At 40.6% G+C, this 18300-nt stretch overlaps 3 protein-coding genes across 7 annotated transcripts in view; 2 read left to right on the top strand and 1 right to left on the bottom strand.

Moving 5' to 3' along the window:
• The window catches only part of stc2b (stanniocalcin 2b), a 54959-nt gene that overhangs the window by 30761 nt on the left and 5898 nt on the right, over window positions 1-18300 (top strand). For all 4 annotated transcript variants that reach the window (XM_038708180.1, XM_038708181.1, XM_038708178.1 and 1 more), the window contains exon 3: window positions 16587-16668. In XM_038708180.1, coding sequence (XP_038564108.1) covers window positions 16587-16668 — 82 coding nt within the window. The remainder of the gene's footprint in view (window positions 1-16586; window positions 16669-18300) is intronic.
• htatsf1 (HIV-1 Tat specific factor 1) lies at window positions 3191-9284 on the bottom strand. Of its 2 annotated transcripts, none has more exons than XM_038708175.1 (10): window positions 8498-8516; window positions 7875-8039; window positions 7349-7571; window positions 7109-7156; window positions 6842-6996; window positions 4917-5080; window positions 4645-4741; window positions 4393-4482; window positions 4150-4287; window positions 3191-3603 (listed from the first exon to the last, which is right to left on the bottom strand). In XM_038708175.1, the coding sequence occupies exons 2-10, from the start codon at window positions 8037-8039 to the stop codon at window positions 3358-3360; spliced, it is 1326 nt and encodes a 441-aa protein (XP_038564103.1). In that variant the 5' UTR covers window positions 8498-8516; the 3' UTR covers window positions 3191-3357. The 2 variants fall into 2 exon arrangements, with proteins under 2 accessions (XP_038564103.1, XP_038564104.1); XM_038708176.1 differs by lacking the exon at window positions 8498-8516 and adding an exon at window positions 9112-9284 and having other exon boundaries at window positions 3194-3603.
• Window positions 9486-12276, top strand: bod1 (biorientation of chromosomes in cell division 1). The gene is made up of 4 exons (XM_038708184.1): window positions 9486-10020; window positions 10267-10391; window positions 11275-11489; window positions 11573-12276. The coding sequence occupies exons 1-3, from the start codon at window positions 9871-9873 to the stop codon at window positions 11486-11488; spliced, it is 489 nt and encodes a 162-aa protein (XP_038564112.1). The 5' UTR covers window positions 9486-9870; the 3' UTR covers window position 11489; window positions 11573-12276.

Raw genomic sequence — 18300 nt, 5'->3', positions numbered from 1 at the left:
GGGGTTAGGAAGGGAGAAAGAATGAGAGGTAGGGTTGTTGGGGAGTAGGGGTGAGAGGGTTAGGAAAGGAGGGGAGGAAAACTGGAAGGGGAGATGGGGGGTAAAATGATATTACTCCTCTTTCTTCTCCATCATCCTCTCTCTTTCTTTTCTTTCTTCTCTCTTTCCTCATTTTATTTCTTTTCTCTCTTTAATCTCTCCTTTTCCTTTTTCTCATTTTCTTCCTTCTCTTTCTTCTCTCTCTTCTCCTCTTTTCTCTCCTTCTTTTCTTTCTTCTCCCTTTCCTGATTTTCTTTCTTTTCTCTCTTCAATCTCTCCTTTTCCTTTTTCTCATTTTCTTCCTTCTCTTTCTTCTCCTCCTCTTTATCTCCCTCTTTTCTTTTTTCTCCCTTTCCTGATTTTCTTTCTTTTCTCTCTTCAATCTCTCCTTTTCCTTCTTCTCATTTTCTTTTTTCTCTTTCTTCTCTCTCTTTTCCTCCTCTTTTCTCTCCTTCTTCAGCCTCTTTTCTGTCTCCTTCCTTGCCCTCTTTTCGTTCTTTCTCATCTTGGCCTTCTCATCGTCAGTTTTGTCGGCGAGCTCCTGAAAAGACAAAAGTAGAAAGTCATTCAGTGTTTTCTCTTTCAAAGACTAAATATGAAACAAAGTGTTAGAATCCAACAAGTTATTATTTCAATTAAAGTGATCAGCTGATGTGCCGTACCTGGAGCTCAGTGTTTAGCTCGCTCAGGAGCTTAATGTCCTCCTCCATCGTGTGCTCTTTTTGGAGCCACTTCTCCTCCAGCTCTCTATTGTTTTTCTGCTCTCCACTGAGAAGATCCTGCAGAACTTTGTTTTTACTCTTCAACTCTGCCTGGCTCTGGTGGAGCTCTGTGTTTATGGATTTTAATGTCACCATATTTCCCTCCACCATTGCCATAATTTCCCTTGTTACCATGGAAATGATCTCATCTTCCTTTACCTTCATCTCCTTCTCCTCACAGTGCTCCTGCAGAGTGGTCAGCTCGGCATCTCCCTCCTCCTCATTCACAAGCCACTGGCTTTCCCACCCTGCAGTAAACTGATTTAGAGATTTCTCCACGCAAAGCTTCATTTTCATGACCTGGTCCCGCTCTTCTTTCCACAATGTTTTTATTTTCTCTGTCTCCATCTGTTGACAGCTCAGGTGTTTCTTAAGAGAGCAGACCTCTTCTTCTAATATTTCATTTTTTCTCTCCATCTCCTTTCTTTGAATGTCACTTTGTTTAAGAATGGCTGTTGTGGACTGTAAAGCCCCATCTAGGAAATCTCTTTCATTTCTGATTGTATATAGAGTTGAGACTATACGGCCTGTTTTATCCAGAAGCTTCTGCCTTTCCTTTTCCCAGCTGATCTCTTTGTTGGCCATTTGCTCCTTCAGAGCAGCATTTTCTGAGGCCAGCTGCCTGTGTACTGATTTTGAGTCTTTAAGGGCTCGTCGCAGAGCGTGCAGGGCTCTGCCTGGAGAATGCTGTGAGCACTGAAAGACACAAATATACATGCAATACGTAAAAATATTGTCCCGTGTTAACTTTGAATACACAGAAAAAGAGGGGATCTTTCACACATCTGAAGCTATCTGTAGTAAAAGAGCCCTACATCACTGGCAGCAAAATGAAATGTCCCTCATTCACAGCTTCAGCAAAAACAGTCAAATTCTCAATTTACTATTGAGTAATAGTATTTCAGTAAAATGTTGTTTTGTTTCACTTAAATATAGTCAAAATAGAAATATCCTCAAGCCAACTGCACAATATCCAGAAATGTCTTGTAAACTACAGCGACACAAAGTCTGTCACCTTGTGTCCCCGACTCACAGTAAACACATTACAGCAATGATGTTGTAAAACTCTAAACACTGAAAACATTATGACATTGTACAGTTCACATGTCTCAATACAACACATTCATGTAAATTAGAAACTAAATATAAAGAAACTCAGTCAGCTCACTGGCCAGACCTCTGAATCGCTGCCCTCTCTTCAAAATATTTATAAATACTATCTTTGTTGAAGCTTTGGACAAAAGATGTAGTGTCTCCTGGTTCAGAAAATCTTACCTCGTCTCTTGAGTTTGTCTCCATGTTGGCTGAACACAGGGATCGGTGTTGGAGATATACTACTGTAGTGTTGCTTGTGGTTGTAGTGTACCTTGGGTGGTTGTGTACCGCAGGTTTTGACGTCTTTGGTTCTAGTCGAGATCTAATTTCTGTAGTTTTGGTCTGTTGACACTGGGAGATGTTTCTCTGTTGGAGGTCAGGTTGCATCTAACTGGAGTTTGTCAGGAGGCTTTAATCCAACAGAACATTCTGTTGGACATTCTGCATGATGTCATAACGGGCTCCATATTGTGTCATCAAAGGTTTCAGAATGGGACGACGGTCATCAAAGGTTTCAGAATGGGACGACGGTCATCAAAGGTTTCAGAATGAGATGACATCACATGAATTCAGTGTTCTCCTTGTCACAAGGCAGGCCAGACCTTTTCACCTTGTACGATAAACTATACGCTTTCTACTTGAAAAATTAAAAGTACAAAAAGCACAAGTGCAGGTTCCACTAATATCGCCCAAGATGTCTTATATAATATAATCACTATAGGTCTTTTTTTAACATCATAATATAGAATATTATAATTTCTCTATACAGATGCAAAAAAACTTGAACACATCAATGCTCTTATTTTAATGGGATATATTCTGAACTCACACACACTTTGCAGTTTACATGAGTGCATCCAAAGGGAGTGTGTATTTGTAATAATAAGTCTGACCCTGTTTTCCACCTCAGATATCCAGATACTTAAACCATCAACATCACTCTCACGACATGCTGAACTGCAAAACACAATGCCATACTGGTCCTGGATCTGTCGCAGAGATATAAAGTAAGCCATATTAGCTACTGTTTGTGTTCTTCTTTTAATAAAATGTGTAATACTCCAAGAAGTAAATAACAAATAGAGTTAATTGCTGGCATTTAAAATAAAGTGTAATGAGTCCTGAAGCTGAACTATCGTCTACAACTCCAACACAGTTTCAGTCTGTTTTCATTTGTAATTAATTATTATTTTAAGGCTATCACCACAGCACTGTAAACAAACTGACATGAAATGAAGGGAAAGTTGTGTATTTGAGGAATGACAAGCTTGTCGTAAACCAAAATGATGAAAATAGGGTAGACAAAAATCATAATTTTATTTTTCTACATTACAAAACGGGCTCAAACCGTCAAAAATCCTACTCCTCCTCGCCTGCTTAACACAGAGCTTTGCCACAGTTCACATTCAAGCAGGGTTGTCCTAATGGGCTGCCTGGGGAACAAAGATGTGCATGAAAGTGTCTAGGCGTCCTCATCATCGCTTCCTGCCAGGCTGCTGTCTGTAGAGTCCGCTTCCTGATCCTGTGGCTGTGGTTCTGGTTGTGGCTGCTGTTCAGGCTCCGTGGTGCTGGAGGGCTTTGTGGGCTCTGTGGTGGTGCCACCCTCTGCTGGCTTGGCGGTGTTGTTCTGCTGGCCTTGCTGGCCTCCTTCCAGGAAAGTAGACCAACCCTTGAGCCGCTCCTCCCGCTCGCGTGTCGTCTCTTCCACCTACACAAACACAATAAACATGAAGGTCGCAGATTGAAGAAGAGTCTGTTAGTCTGAGATATCACAATAACTCAAATGCCATGTGACTTGTTTGGCAGAATGAACAGTCTTTTGAGATGTATAGTATGTATGTGTTTTTATTAATTAAATAAGTTCTTCTAGATATATTTTCATACATCTTGTATTAACAGCAGTAGTGCTTATAGTATTAACAGTAACTTTAGCAGAACTTGGAGGAGCAACACTTTAAATCAACTGCAAATATCAACAGATCAGATTTCAAGACACTTGAGATACATTAATACCAGGTGTAAATATGGCCTTTGTTGCCCCAGCCCCGGACCCAGAACCCCAAACTTCTGCCACATCTCAGTGTTTATGTACAGACATGAACAAAATGTGTGGCTGAAGGGATGAGGGGTTGGAAAGAGCCTTGTAGTGGTCACATACAATCTCCAAGTTTGTCACACAATGGTGTTACTTTTATTTGCTTGGCTCTGCATCCCCAGTCCCCCAACATAGTTTCAATATTTGTATTTGGTGTACCTGATAGTCTGTCGTTCCATCCCAAAGCTGAGCAGACAGCTGCCTTCCTCCAAACCAGCGACCATTGAACGAAAGAATGCATGCATCGGCTTGCTCAGGCTCCTTAAATGCGATCGATGCCACACCGTCTGGGTGTCTCTGCAGCACAGACATAACCACATACCTGCTCTTTACTGATGACACGGGCATAAAAAAAAAAAACCTGACACAAAGTCAAACCACTACTAACGACATTATACTCACATCAAAGAGGATGACCTTCTTGACCTCCCCGAACTTCTCACACTCCGACCGCAGATCCTCACGATACTCATTCAGCACCAGTGGGTCTTCCTACAAAGGCCGACAGAGACACAGTGATTATTAACCCTCAATGGACATGTACAAAAAGAAAATCATTGCAGGTTTAAGGTTAGGGTTATGGTTAGGCAAGTAGTGGTTATGGTAAGTCTCCAGGAAATTAATGTAATGCCCTCTGAAATGATGGAAACGTACCTCAAAGTCACTGGGATGGAACATGTTCCTAATGATAACAACTTTTTCATGCCTCTTCCTCACTTCTCCTTGCTTCTCCGGCCTCCAGTCCAACTGTCTACAAAGACAAACACACAGACAAACAGGCCCCATCAGTGGGAAGCCATGTGAAGGCATGCTCAATTCCTTGTCTTCTCTTAATCCACTTCAGCGTTTTGGTAAGTTGAGTTTATCTGTCCACGCAGAGTGGGACTTGTTGGAGGTAAAGAAAGAGAACAGGAAGTAGAGTTTACTTCTGTTGCTGCTGCATCTTCTTCCTGTAATCTTTGCTCTTCTTCTTCTTCTTGCTGGCGTCATACTGGCCCTTTAGCTCAAACCGTGCTGCTTCCACGTGGAGTCTATAACCTCTGACCTCTGACTCGTCAATCAAACGCAGAGCCAAAGCCACCGACTCCTTCTGCAGAGAATCACAAACGCACACTGTCAAAACTGTAATGCAACAGTTATACCTCTGCTCTGTACTGTGTCATTCAAAGCGGAGACACAAGACAAAGAGAACAAAAGATGCACCAGAGAGTGAATATCGAAATAACATTCGTCAGCTGGACAGAAAGTGGACTCCAAATTAATGTCAATGTAACTTAATGTCATCCATAATAAACATGTTAGCAATATCAACTTTATATGGTGACAATATTTCAGTATTAGTGTATGTCAGCTTCTTCTGGAGTTCTTCTGCCCTCTAGTATGACTTTTGTGCTGCTTTAAAGTTTACACAATTATGTTATACCTCTTTGAGAGCTAGAGTACTTTGGCTTTTGTTGTCAAACAGAGAAAAGCATGTCTGGTTCCATGTCTCTAACAGGGTAAATGCACAAAACATGCATTTGATTATGCAGCCAAAACATAACTAAAAGCGAGAAAAGAAAAAAAAGATTTTTAATATCTTGCTGCAGACAAACTGATGTAGTGATGCAACCACTTTAGACATTCAGTGCGTTTACATGCACATTCCAGTTGGCTCCAGTGAGCTGATTTCTTAACCGTCATGTAAACAAGAAACTTGGTTACCATAACTGGGAGATTACAGAAACCTGATTTCCCCAGGTTGGACGGCCACTTTCTTGGCCATGTATGTAATCTGCTTTTTACAAGTACCTACACGCATGACAAAGACTGCAGACAGGGAAAGTGACAGCATGGTGAGTGGATGAAAGGAGAGAGAATTACACTGAGTAATGTATTCTCATATTTAAAATAAAAACACAATATTGCCTCTAGACGTGTAGATAAGTTAGTTTCTGCCCCTCTCACTGTTCTGACAGTCAGCTCCAACAAACACCACAGAAAAAAAACCTCAGGAATAAAGTTACAATAAATAAGGCATGCTTCCAAAATAAGATAAAGGGTCGGAGACAATTTTCTTTACTGACCTGCTGCATATATATACAGATTTACAGCAACCAGGTTTCTACAACTGTAGGTCTGCTGAAAATGTCAGTTCTTTTAAATTAAGACTTTTCTTTTTACCGTTGCTTTTAATTAAATATTTACACGGTGAGAAATGAGTAGGTAATTGAGTGAAAAGATAAAGAGAGTGAGATTGAACAGAGTGAAGGAAGTGGTCTTAAATCTCGCGCCTGTAAACACGCAGGTGGGTCCAGAGTATAACTGGATCAAAGTGGCCTGTGGACAGACATGTCCTGGTTTCTCTGTAGTGTCCAAGGGTTTCAGATTGCTGTGGACCCGAGTACAGACTAGCTAGAGTAGATTAAGTGTACTTCTCTATTTATCCTCTTTTCAAAATAATTGTAACTCAATTATTTGCTCAACCCCTCAGCCTGTTTTTATTTTCCATTTAACTCTTTTAACCCTGATTGTACACTGCACTGTAACTTTTACTGTCCTGTTTATTATTATTTTTTCATTTCCCTATGTTGCTTTTATGTTTAATGTATAGCACTTTGAATTGCCTTGTTGTTGAAATGTGCTATACAAATAAACTTGCCTTGCCTTACAATGCATTTACATGTTTTCTCTGATTACCTGCATGACCTGGTTTCTCTGAGTAACCTGATTAATTAAGTGCATTTAAATGTGACAGAGTTAAAGTGCGGATACAGTCCAAAAACAGACACGGTACAAGTGGTTTACACATTTATACTACATTGGAAGTCAGCGTAAATCAAACTTTAGGCTTACAGAAGGACAGACTAACCTTGAGATAGCAGCAGAGGCCGTCTCCCTTCAGATTCCCTTCTTTGTCCTTGTAGAGTTTGACTTTGTATTCTTCAGTGATGGGGTCCCGCATCACAATGCCGCACTTGGACATCAACTCAGCAAACTCGTCAGTGCTGATGTCCGGAGGCAAGCCTGAGGAAAAGGAGACCAAGTGAGAAAAATAGGAGAGAGAAGAGAGATAGGATAAACAGAGTCAGCTACTCATTGGACAATGAGAAGGGGAAAAAATGTTAGCAATACCAACCTGACACATAGACGTTCGTGTTTTTATGGTCATCAATATCAAACCACCCTACATGCACAAAAACAGGGAAAAAAGCATTTATCAAAAGATGCATAAGTACAAACCTAGACTTAGAATTGTACATATAAATCTATACTGTAAACAAGCATAACCACTACTGTAGGCAGGGAGACAGATCGTATACCACCATAGTTAGTTACTGCCCTGGTTTTTCCACTCTGGTTGTTGGTGTTGCTTTACCTGGCTCTGCTTTCCTCTTCTCCCCTTTCTGCTTTGTGTCTTTAGCTGGGGTCTCGTTCTGGTCTGGGTTCAGGGTGGCATCTCCTGGTTTCTCCTTTTCTGAAGGCTTGCTGTCTGGGGCTGTGGGGTCGGTGCTGCTCACTGCACCGTTGTTAGCATCTGGATCTCCTTCCTGAGTGAAGCCATAGTTGGCCTGGTAGGCTGCAATGAAGTCCTCTGTTATCTAGAGAAACAAAGCAAACCTACTTAACATTAACACGGAATCAGGCTCTGGCCAATTTTGCCAAGTTAACACTTTCTATGCCACAGCTCTTCCAATCAGAGTAACATCCTGTACATCCCAATGTCAACCAAGCTGGCAAAGAGTACACTTTACAATCACCACAACTTGCATAACCCGTAATAAGTGTTGATGCAGAATCATATTCATATATATATATATATATATATATATATACACACATATATATATAAAAAAAATATGATGTGGGGAAACAAAAGCTGAGGTGTAAAGAAAAGTTTTTACTTTAGGGAACCAGGCCTTCTTCTCATGGTCCCAGTCATACACAGTCCCGTCCACTGGGTCAGTGTAGGTGTTGGGGTCAGAGCCGTCCTCATTTCTCTGGCCGTAGAGTTCCTGCAGCCGCAGCTGCTCCATAAACTCTTTGTTGGCATCTGATCCACCGCTCATCTGCAACAAGATCACAAATTAACCACCAAGTCATTACAGTTCAGCGTGTACATAACAGTTGTTTTACGCATGAATGTGGCAAGTCTTTTACACTGTACTAGTGTTGATTTAAAATCCTGCTTTGCCATTTCCTATTTAATATTTCAGTCTTGCAAAGATTAGGATCATTTAGTTACTACTCATCAAAAGTCAGAAAAGAACGCAAAGTGCTCATAGATAATAGATCATAGATCATAGATAGTAAAATATGCCAAATATTTTAACACCAGACTGTTACCTCATCCCTCTAATTAGAGGCATTTAATTGAAGTATTTTTTATATATATATAAATATATATATAACTAAAATACATACATACACACATATAGATAGATAGATAGATAATGTGTTTGTGCATTTAGTATTAGGTTATGTTTACTATGACAGATGTGTCTTAGTATAAATTGTTATAATGTACCTGCCTGTGGCCAAAGCAGCATACAAATATGCCAGTACATGGTACAAAATGTGTACCAGGCAATAGCCAAATGCTGGTAAAATGAACAAGTGTCTGGTGGATTTCCTTCATTCAGCAGCTAAAAAAAAAAATGGATATCTATTAAGTAGCTGGTAAAATTTGAACATTCACTAGACATTAGGCCGGTGGAGAAAATAAGTTAATTTTGCAGCCTGTGTGTGCTGTAAAAACAAACAATAAACGACTTTTCTTAGCCTATAAATTATTTCTATTGCCTGCTCCTGACACATGACCTCCCACAACAAAGCACTTTTTAAAACAAGCCATTAGCTACCCAGTCATGTGTTGCTGCTGGCGCTGTCACCGTCATGGGAAAGGTGTCAGCCAGTTGTTTTAATTCCTCACACAATGATTATTGAGAACTGACAGCTTGACTCAATGCTAACATGCTAGTTTGGACGTATGAGGATCTGCTGTTGTGTTCGCATCAGGATAGTTGACTGATGTAACACATTTGAGAGTCTGTGCTTAAACGTAACGTATCTGTAACGTTACATGCAATGTGTTTGTCGAGGTTAGCCAAAATAGCTAATGTAAGCTAGCATTAACGTTACCTTTTACGCCAATCCACGCAAAATAAAATCTGGTAGGTGCGATGGTAAACAGCCTCCCTCCGTCTAAAGACCTGACCACAGGATAGACTCGGCTCGTGTATTTAGAAAATGTATTTAGTGTTTTAAATTAATTTTACTTTACAACGTTAATCACTGCCCGCTAACGTTTATTGCCCCTCAACTCTCAACATTCATGAGTCCGCAACGACAGAAGAAGTGCTTCCGAGGTCAGATTCCGAGTGCGCCTGCGTGGAACTGGGAATGAAGCGCTCGATTTGCTTTTATCGTTTCACCGTAGCGTCTGTTTGTTTATTTATTATGTATTTTTATTTTATTGACCGAATAAGATACAAAACTCTCGTAGGGGAAGAAAGGCATCTATCAATAGGTACAATATAATTGTCAATACCGAACAACAAAGAAATAACAACAAACAGACAAGAAAGTGGGTACTAGTTGGAAAAAAAAGCTAGAGAAGAGAAAACAACTTCGTTTGGACGCAGCATACAGGGGGAGATTTATCAAAACAGAAATTGCCTGGATATATCTTTGATCTCTACACATCACCATCTGTAACAAAACGATCACTCCGCCCGCCGTTTTTATAGACAACGAATCGACCGCATGTCTTGTCCGAAAACAAGCGCCGATGTTGAAAGCTAGCTAGCTAGCTAGCCGAGCTGTCGGCGCTTTTATCCCTTTGCATCCTGTCAGCTAACAGGTCATAACTCATTTAGCAGACGCTTACCTCGGTGCGGCATGGCGGAGGGTAGCGGTAACGTTAACGTCGACGCGGCCAACTTTCCTCCGGGAGACCCGCAGCTGATCGGTATGATCGTGGAGCATCTGAAGAACAGGGGGCTTTTCGACGAGTTCCGACGGGACTGTCTGGCCGACGTTGACACGAAGGTAACGTTAGTTATCTGAAGCTACCTAGGCTACATCTAAAGTTGAACTTCGGTAAAGCTAATGTTAGCAGGTAACATTACTTATCGAGATTCTGATTGGCATTAGCATTTAGCTGCAAATCCGTTGCTAATTCATTTGGGATAAGTGCAGCAGTGTGTTCATGTACAGTATCATGCGCTTTCTTTGTGGGCTTCGTGCTGTATTTTGACCGTGTTTACATCTCTGACACTGTGTCTTTTCTGCCAGCCTGCCTACCAGAACCTGCGACAGAAAGTTGACAACTTCGTCACGTCGCAGCTGAGCACACAGGACTGGAACCCGTCCATCAACAAGAACCAGATGAGGAACGGACTGAGGCAAAGTGTTGTTCAGTGAGTGTTTCCTTCAGCAGGATTGGACTTCTTACACGTCCTGTGAACACCGTAAAAGGAATAACACTTTAAAATGTAGAACTGCTCTGTGAATTCAGGATATATTTGAATAATTGTAAAATTGTTTTAATTTCCTTCCGGAAAGGCAGCCTCTTTACGGGAATCTACAGTTACTGATTATTTAGCAGTCATTTGCTATGACGTGAAATCCAGCCAGGGTGGCAAGAGACCGATTTGATCGATTGTTTCTACCAATCATTTCGGTCTATAAAGCCACCAGAAAATACTGGGGACGAAAAACACCCTACAGCTCAAGGTGACGTCTTCAAATGTCTTGTTTTGTCCTACTAACAGTCCAAAACCCAAAGACATTGCTGATGAATTTTCTTCTGGGCAGCTACTTGATTAATCGACTAATTGTTGCAGATCTAGTCAAAAACCGAGTAGCACAATCCTTTGTCAGTATCAAATATAAAGCCCTAACAATTATTATTCCCATTATGCCTCTCAGCAGTGTCTTTCACTCTGTTACCATGTATGTGTCATATTGTAAATGTCATGTACTTACAATGAGAAAAGTTGAGTTTTCTTATGACATGACTGCTCACGTTGTGTGTATATATGTACCAATACATCTGTCCCATCTTTAGCCCGAGGTACCCCTGATATATCAGGGTTATTTAGTGAGATTTAAGGAAAGCTAAAAGATTAATCTGGTCTTCATGTGTAAAGTGTGCAGGGCTCCCCTTTTAATGGTGACAATACAAAACTGTTGAAAAGGGATATTTTAAAAGTAATGTTACTTGAGTTGTGTTTTCTTAATTATTTCGTAATTTTAGTACTCAAACCTCTCAGGAGTGTAACTCCTGTCTGTGTTTTGTAGATCAGGTATGCTGGAGTCCGGTGTGGACAGGATCATCACTCAGGTCGTGGACCCCAAGATGAACCACACTTTCCGGCCACACATAGAAACTGCCATCCATGATTTCCTGTCAGGGGACAGTAAGGAGGAGAACACCTTGAGTTCTAACTCTGCACCTTCTGAGCAGACAGAAACACAGGAGGCCTTGCCTGCTTCTGGCCCTAAAACCCCCTGAGGTCTGTTTTAAACATTGAAGTACTAAGGTTCAAGAATAATATAGAAATACAGTTTAAGAAATCAGTATTTTCTCTCGCTGCAGGTGCACATGCTGGTCTTTGCTGGTCTACATACAATGTTGTATGGCTGTGGCAACCTTTTAAAAGGTGCAGCGTCGGACAAGAAGAGGACAAAGAAGAAGAGGAGGTTGTTTCCTCCTGTTTAACAGACTAGAGTCAGGAGTGTGGAGCATTTCTGCATTAAAAATGTTCAGCATGAGGTGTTGTTTCATTGCCCGTCTGTGCTGCGTGAAGCTACTGCTGGAGAAGTTGGACAAAGACGAGCGGTGCGCTCTCACAGCTCTGCACAGCTCTGCACAGCTCTGCACAGCTCTGCCTTTTAGAAAAACATGGAATGAACCTGGATTATTATTTTTGATTTTTTATGTGCCATAACAGAGTTTTATTTTACAAGTTGTATATTGTGTACTGCAGATTTCTCACTCTTGCTATTAATGTGTCTAGACGTTTTCCACTAATAACAGGGTTGACTAACAATCTGTTAAACCTGCAAACTCTAACTGAGAATGACGGGTAAAGTCAGCAGACTGCTTGATTTCCAGTGGATTAGATGAACTAACAAGAGGTATAATCAGGGTGTCAAATTGAATTATTGAAAGATTGTGTTTGTAAATACATATTGTTCAGTATGTTCATTTTTCGTCACATCATGTCCAGTTTCCTTTTGGTGTGTTTATTTGGGTGTATGTGCTTAACTAAACACAGTTGATATTGTGTTCCCCTCTGTCTTCTTTTTCTTATTCTACCCATTTATAGTGTCTGTTTTTATACTCTGATGTATGTAAAGCTGGTAACTCTGAAAAGATGTAAGCCACACAATCAGTTCTTTCTACTAAAGGATGGCTACAACTTTCTCTATTTCCTGTGATGAAAACATCATAAAACAGTACCACCAGGTGGGGTAGTTGTTGTCAGTTACATATTTTAAAGTCAGAATCCACCGAAAAGTATTCGTAGGCTCATAATTTAGAAGCAAAACACCTTATTCTCTCTCTTGAAATGGTTTTGCTGTGACTACCGCTCATGCGCAGGTCCAATCTGCATATTAAAGACAGGACAATAACTATTACTATATGACGAATACAACAGAGTGATGACGAGTGCGTACATGTTGCATGCATCACAACTACTTGTGTTCATCCTGTATTGTAAACTATGCCATTAGCCCTGTAGAGACGTGCATAATGGTGTAAAAAAACATTTTTATGTGGGTCATAAATATCTAATAGCCACCGGTAGTGTCTCTGTCTGTGGGATGATTTCCTGATAGGATCACAGGCAAAACTCAGCAGCCATGTTGCTCTCAAACCCCTGAGAATTCTGTCCGGTTTGTGTGTCCGTGTGTGTCCTCACAGCTTGCGTAACTTTATTGATTCAACTGCTTGTTTTTGTGCAGGAGACTGATCAGAAGTGCAAAAGAACAGTAAAGTTTGTGTACGTATATTTATGTTATGCACATTGTTTTTATCTTGACTCCACACATGAAAACACACATACTTAGTGTATTATTATGTGTAGAGATAATATACAAATAAACTGTAAAGGGTAGATATAAATACGGTAAGATATATGCAGTATGAACATGTGCAGCAGTTACAATAGGCAGCGCACGTTTAAATTACATAATACAGGTGTAAGTACAAATAACGCTAATAGATATGTACAGGATAGACAGTAGTATGAAGGTCAGATATACAGTATTTGGAGGTTATGTCAATAATGCTTATTGCACATTTAGCCCAAAAGTTTTTTGCCTGTTTCAAAAACTTGCAAAATAAATCAATTTATTAATGTACTGATTTATTAATTTGCTGAAACTTTTTAGAAATTTCTGTTTTTATCGTTCAAAGATATATATCGATTAATACAGTTTATAACCATTCGAATGACGTGTGGTCCCCACATATTCTTGTTACCCCTAGTGGTGCTCAAAGAATTTAAAAAATGTGTTGTATTTGAAAAAACTGGCGGTGTGTCTTTACAAAAAGAAAGTCCTGGTAACTCTGTAAAAAATCTGTAGACTGCAGACTGGGAAATTAAGCCAGAACGATGCGGTCGGGTTTTTTAAAAGCTATCATTCCCACAAATGAAATTGTACATTCCGCCTACTATGTTGCCGCAAACGTGAGAAAGGCCCTCAGCATGTAAAAGCTGAAGTATGTTGAACAGACACGTAAAACCATGCAAAACCAACATAATGTGGATTAAGATCTGCAGATACCTTTGGATTTAATCTATATCAGTGGTTCTCAAACTTCTTTTGTTATGACCCCCTTTCAAAAGATAAAAAAAAAGTTCATGCCCCCCCACTACAGGTAAACGGATTATCAATCATTAATATTGGGGGTGTAAAAAAATAAGGAGCCCAGTTGAATTTGATTGAAATAAAAGAAATGATTCAGACCAGCTCGATAGCATCGGCAAAGTGTTTTTGTATTTCCATACATAAATCATGTTCATTCAACTTCCCCTCCATAGTTTTTCCCCGGGTCACCCCCTCCCCGCACCTGCAGTGGCTCTAAGCCCCCAGGATGAGAACCTCTGATCTATATGCTCACAGCAACACATACAGAGACAGACATGTTGTTTACAACATAAGGGTCCTCCATGTGTACTGTTTGCACTGTGGTGCCTATGTGCATTAGTGTGCCAATTTTGATGTGTGTGTGAGTGTGTGTTCGCTGTCTTGGGTGAAGGGTCATTGTGTGGGTGGTCATCAGGGGTTGTGTCAGGGAAGCTGGGGGATGTTGTTTTGAAGCAAGATATGACAGAAAGGTCGGGGAGGCCCTGTTAGAGTAAGTCTTTCCCAACTGGGGCCTCTGCATGGACACACACATAAGCACACACCCTGTCTTTCTACCTTGACCTCCAACTACAACACACGCTCACACACTTGTTCACATTCACTGAAGGCCTCTTGGATGCGGATGAGGTAAACCCCAGGAAGAAAAGGAAGCAAGGGGAGAGGGGAGATTTGTTTGACTTGCATGGAGAAGCTGATGTCATGGTGTCACATGACTATGGCCTGTCTTCTTTGTGGATGTCTCATCAAGTTGAGAGGTCATGGCCATTGCAAGACAAAACATGCAACTACAACAACTACGCTACAAGACTTGACCTTACCGTAAAGAAAAAAACAAAGCTGAACTTACCTTGAACTTGAAGAACATCGTTACAACTGGCTAGGAGATACATTGACATAATTATGATATTATGTTGTGGTAAAACTGTTTGATGTGAATATTTTAGCTCACAAATTGACTGAAACACTTACAGTAGGCTAACCAAAATTAGATCTCATTACTGATATCAAAACATATTTTTTAAAAGGCTGAGCTGCCATGATTTGCTTTGATCACAGACATTTTGGTATTTTTCATTTAATAATGCTTTATAGAGCAGATATTAGCTATAAATAAGAGCAGGAGTTTATGCTTTCTCTTTGGTAATAATTCAGTTATAAATGTTGGTAATGTGTTAATAAATGCTCATGAGTTACTCTCTTTCTATTATGCCATCCTGTCTGCATTTATAAGTGTTAATGCTCATTAAATGATGACGTTAGTCTCATAATAGTGGGATTTTCTTCTGGACATGTCAGAGAACACATATGTGGGAGAGATTCTGAATGTGTAGAAAGTTTTGAACATGAGCAGAAAACCTGCTGAAACACAGGAGCTATTAAAAGTCCAGCAGTTTCTTGGGTTATTTATTTCCCCAAACGGAGACTCAAAAGAGGAGGGAAGGCTCAGCATGTGTGCTGACTCAGAAGGGATTTTTTTTAAATTAATAAAGTTGATCTACAGGAGAAAACATATTTAAAAGCAATGGCTTCAGAATGCCTGAAAGCCTTACTGCATTATATTCTATTCATTTTTTAAGAATTTGAATTGTCACCTAACGCCTGAATATTGTGTTTCCCTTTATATAGATGAAGATTAACCATAAATCGGTGCAGAAATTTTCACCAGAATGCAGGAAATGAAGTCTTTCATGCTTTTGTCCCCTCCACTGTTGAAACTAAACCTTGCATTTCAGGAGAATTACCCAATAAATTCACTACAATGCTAGATTAGTATCTGGGTTGCCACACAGTTTATGTGGGTACACATTCCCAGATCCCAGGTTAGGTTTGGTCTCTCAATTTAGGCCATGGTGTGGAGGCTGATCACACTTCTTCATTATGGACCATGATTATTGACTTGGATGTTCATCTACAACCCTGGTGGCAGACTTTTTAGGATTGGGCATTGTGGTGGTGGTGGTGGTGGTGTGGGGGGGTTGGGGGGTGGGTTCTCACCTATGACTCCAACACTGTCAGGGCTGGCCCTGCCCTCTTCACACACTCACTCCTGCTCTCCCTTTCAGTCTGGGTGCTCCTGATACGTTCCTCACTGCACGTCTCCCTGCCAAGAAAGCAGCTGCTAACACTCACACACACACACACACATACAGGGCTGGCTGGTGGGTTAATTGAGTGTGGATGTCTTGAGTGGTTGACCTTCACGTGCCCCTGCAGACTCCAGAGACACAGGAAGACCTTATAAAAGCATTTCTACTTCGTGAATGTGAGATTTACTTTTACTCCTCTCACGTGTCCCTGTAGGATTTTTCTCTCTCCTCCATTCATCATTCACTTGCACGTGCTTTATTGGATAAAAAAAGAAAATCAAACCAGATCGAAGCCCGATCATCAATTAATTCAACGAAATACATTCTGCTTCTGTTGCTTCTCTCTTTTTCTCTCGTCAATGATAAACTTTTGGCTCACAGTGTTGTGCGCGTTCACAGGGCTGCGCTGTGATTGGCGGAATCGCAAACTCGGGCTGTCGTGAACGCGCAGCTTTATATAATGCAGCCTTCATGCCGTGGTCAGGCTGTAGCCCACAGTAGAGACTCCCCTGCAACCCTGCGCTCCTGCTCGTGCTGCTGCAAACCATAAAACAAACAGATAAGAATAAAAAAAATCTTCGGTTGGTCTCAGGCATGCCGGCGAACTTGTCTGCTCTGTGTTTTCTGCTCCTGGCATGTCAACAGGTGCTGACCGTGGATCCGCACCACGATGTCCAGGAGAAATATGTGAGCCAGACCAAAAGACGCCTCTCTCTGCAGAGCACAGGTGAGCTCTAACAGCAGGTGTGCTGTTGCCCGTTTGTTAGCCTGCGGTGCACGCTGCATCTACATATTTACAATTTCACTGGTCCTTTAATTGTTAGAAAACATTGATTTCAAAGCCTGTGCAATGTTGCCAAGAGCAATCTCTGCAGGAAGGTTTTTTTCAAGGTGTGACTAAAAGTGGTTGTTGATATTGAAAAGTTATCAAATTTCATATATAGCCTTTAGCCTTTTTCCAGACAGGCACTGGGTTATATCCTAGAGAAAACCTTCAGTACTTTTTTATGCGACCTTTCTGTCCAACTTTAACAATGATAGTGTGGTCTGTAGCATTGTGATTCTCCATAGGCTCCCACTAGAAAATATATGACATATAACTGTTCAGGAGCCTTGGTAATGACAACACATGGGCTACTGTGTAAATCTGTTATTATATTGACATTTAATATGAATGTTTTGTTACAGAGTAATAAGTCTCCTCCTTTAGTGCGTCTGCAAGTGAGTTCAGTTAAAGTGTATGGCACCTCATGGTATTATTTTATCTTACAGCATAGGGACAAATTAAAGTAAAAACCTGAATGTAAGAGTGGAGAAATTATTAAATGTAAGTGCTTCAGTGCAGCAGGGTTCACTGAATGGTTTGAGTTTGAAAGGATGTGAATAAACGGCAGATCTCAACCCTGTGGAAGATTTTGGACCAAATCAATGCTCTCCACCACCATCTCCATAACACCGAATAATATAATATAAACTTTCATCTTCAGATCTCTTTGGCAGTGTTTGTGACTGTCTCTGATGTTCTTTTGTTACGTCTGGCTTAATTTGTGTTTCTTCCTATCTGCTGCACTCAGGTCTCTCTTGCAAAAGAGATCTTGATCTCAGTGAGATTAAATAAAGGTTGTTTATATAAATGAGGGAATATATGAATGATGTTTATCCCTCCAACAGAGTTCCCTCCAACAGAGTTCCAAAGACTTGGCAAAGAGCACTAAAGCTGTTCTGGAGGCTCGTGGTGGCCTGACCCCATACTAAGACACTTCATGTTTGTTTTTCTTTTAGTTTGTCCCCCATCTGTATATGTTGGACTTTCATTGCATCGTTAAAATAATGCCCACCCACCCTCTGGATAGTTTACATTCTGTAAACAGTAGGCCTATAGCGCGCCTCTCTTCTTTCTCTCCCGCTCTGTTGGAGGCTGTAATTCAATGCTCATCTCCGGACGCTCGATCCTGTCCAAGCACATTCCCTCCGTACCAGCACGGCGCTGCATGACGGCACCTAGAGCTGAGCTGCAGGCTGCACAACATCAACAGACAGTAATGAGCTATAACAGCATAGTAACAATCAGTGTTGGAGGAAGTTTTAAGATCATTTACTAAGTTTAAAATAACTAATATTGTAAAATAACTAATAGGCCTACTGTAAAAATACAGTTAAAGGCCTGCATTTGGCAAATCTTTAGTCAAAGTAAAAGTAGGTATAATCAGGAAAATGTACTTAAAGTATTAAAAGTAAAAGTACTCAATATTAAAAAAAATGTCACCTGTGACTGCTATGTGACTATAACAGTAGTAGAGTATTGTTACTTATGCATTAATATAAAAGCAGGATTTTACTGTTGTAGTTGGTAAAGGTG

The sequence above is a fragment of the Micropterus salmoides genome, unplaced genomic scaffold (assembly GCF_014851395.1).
Source record: "Micropterus salmoides isolate LMB-PRFRI ecotype aquatic unplaced genomic scaffold, ASM1485139v1 Ms_hic_scaffold_9, whole genome shotgun sequence".
NCBI lineage: Eukaryota > Metazoa > Chordata > Actinopteri > Centrarchiformes > Centrarchidae > Micropterus > Micropterus salmoides.
The sequence above is the reverse complement of the archived record's forward strand: the minus strand, read 5'-3'. Positions and strand labels throughout refer to the sequence as shown.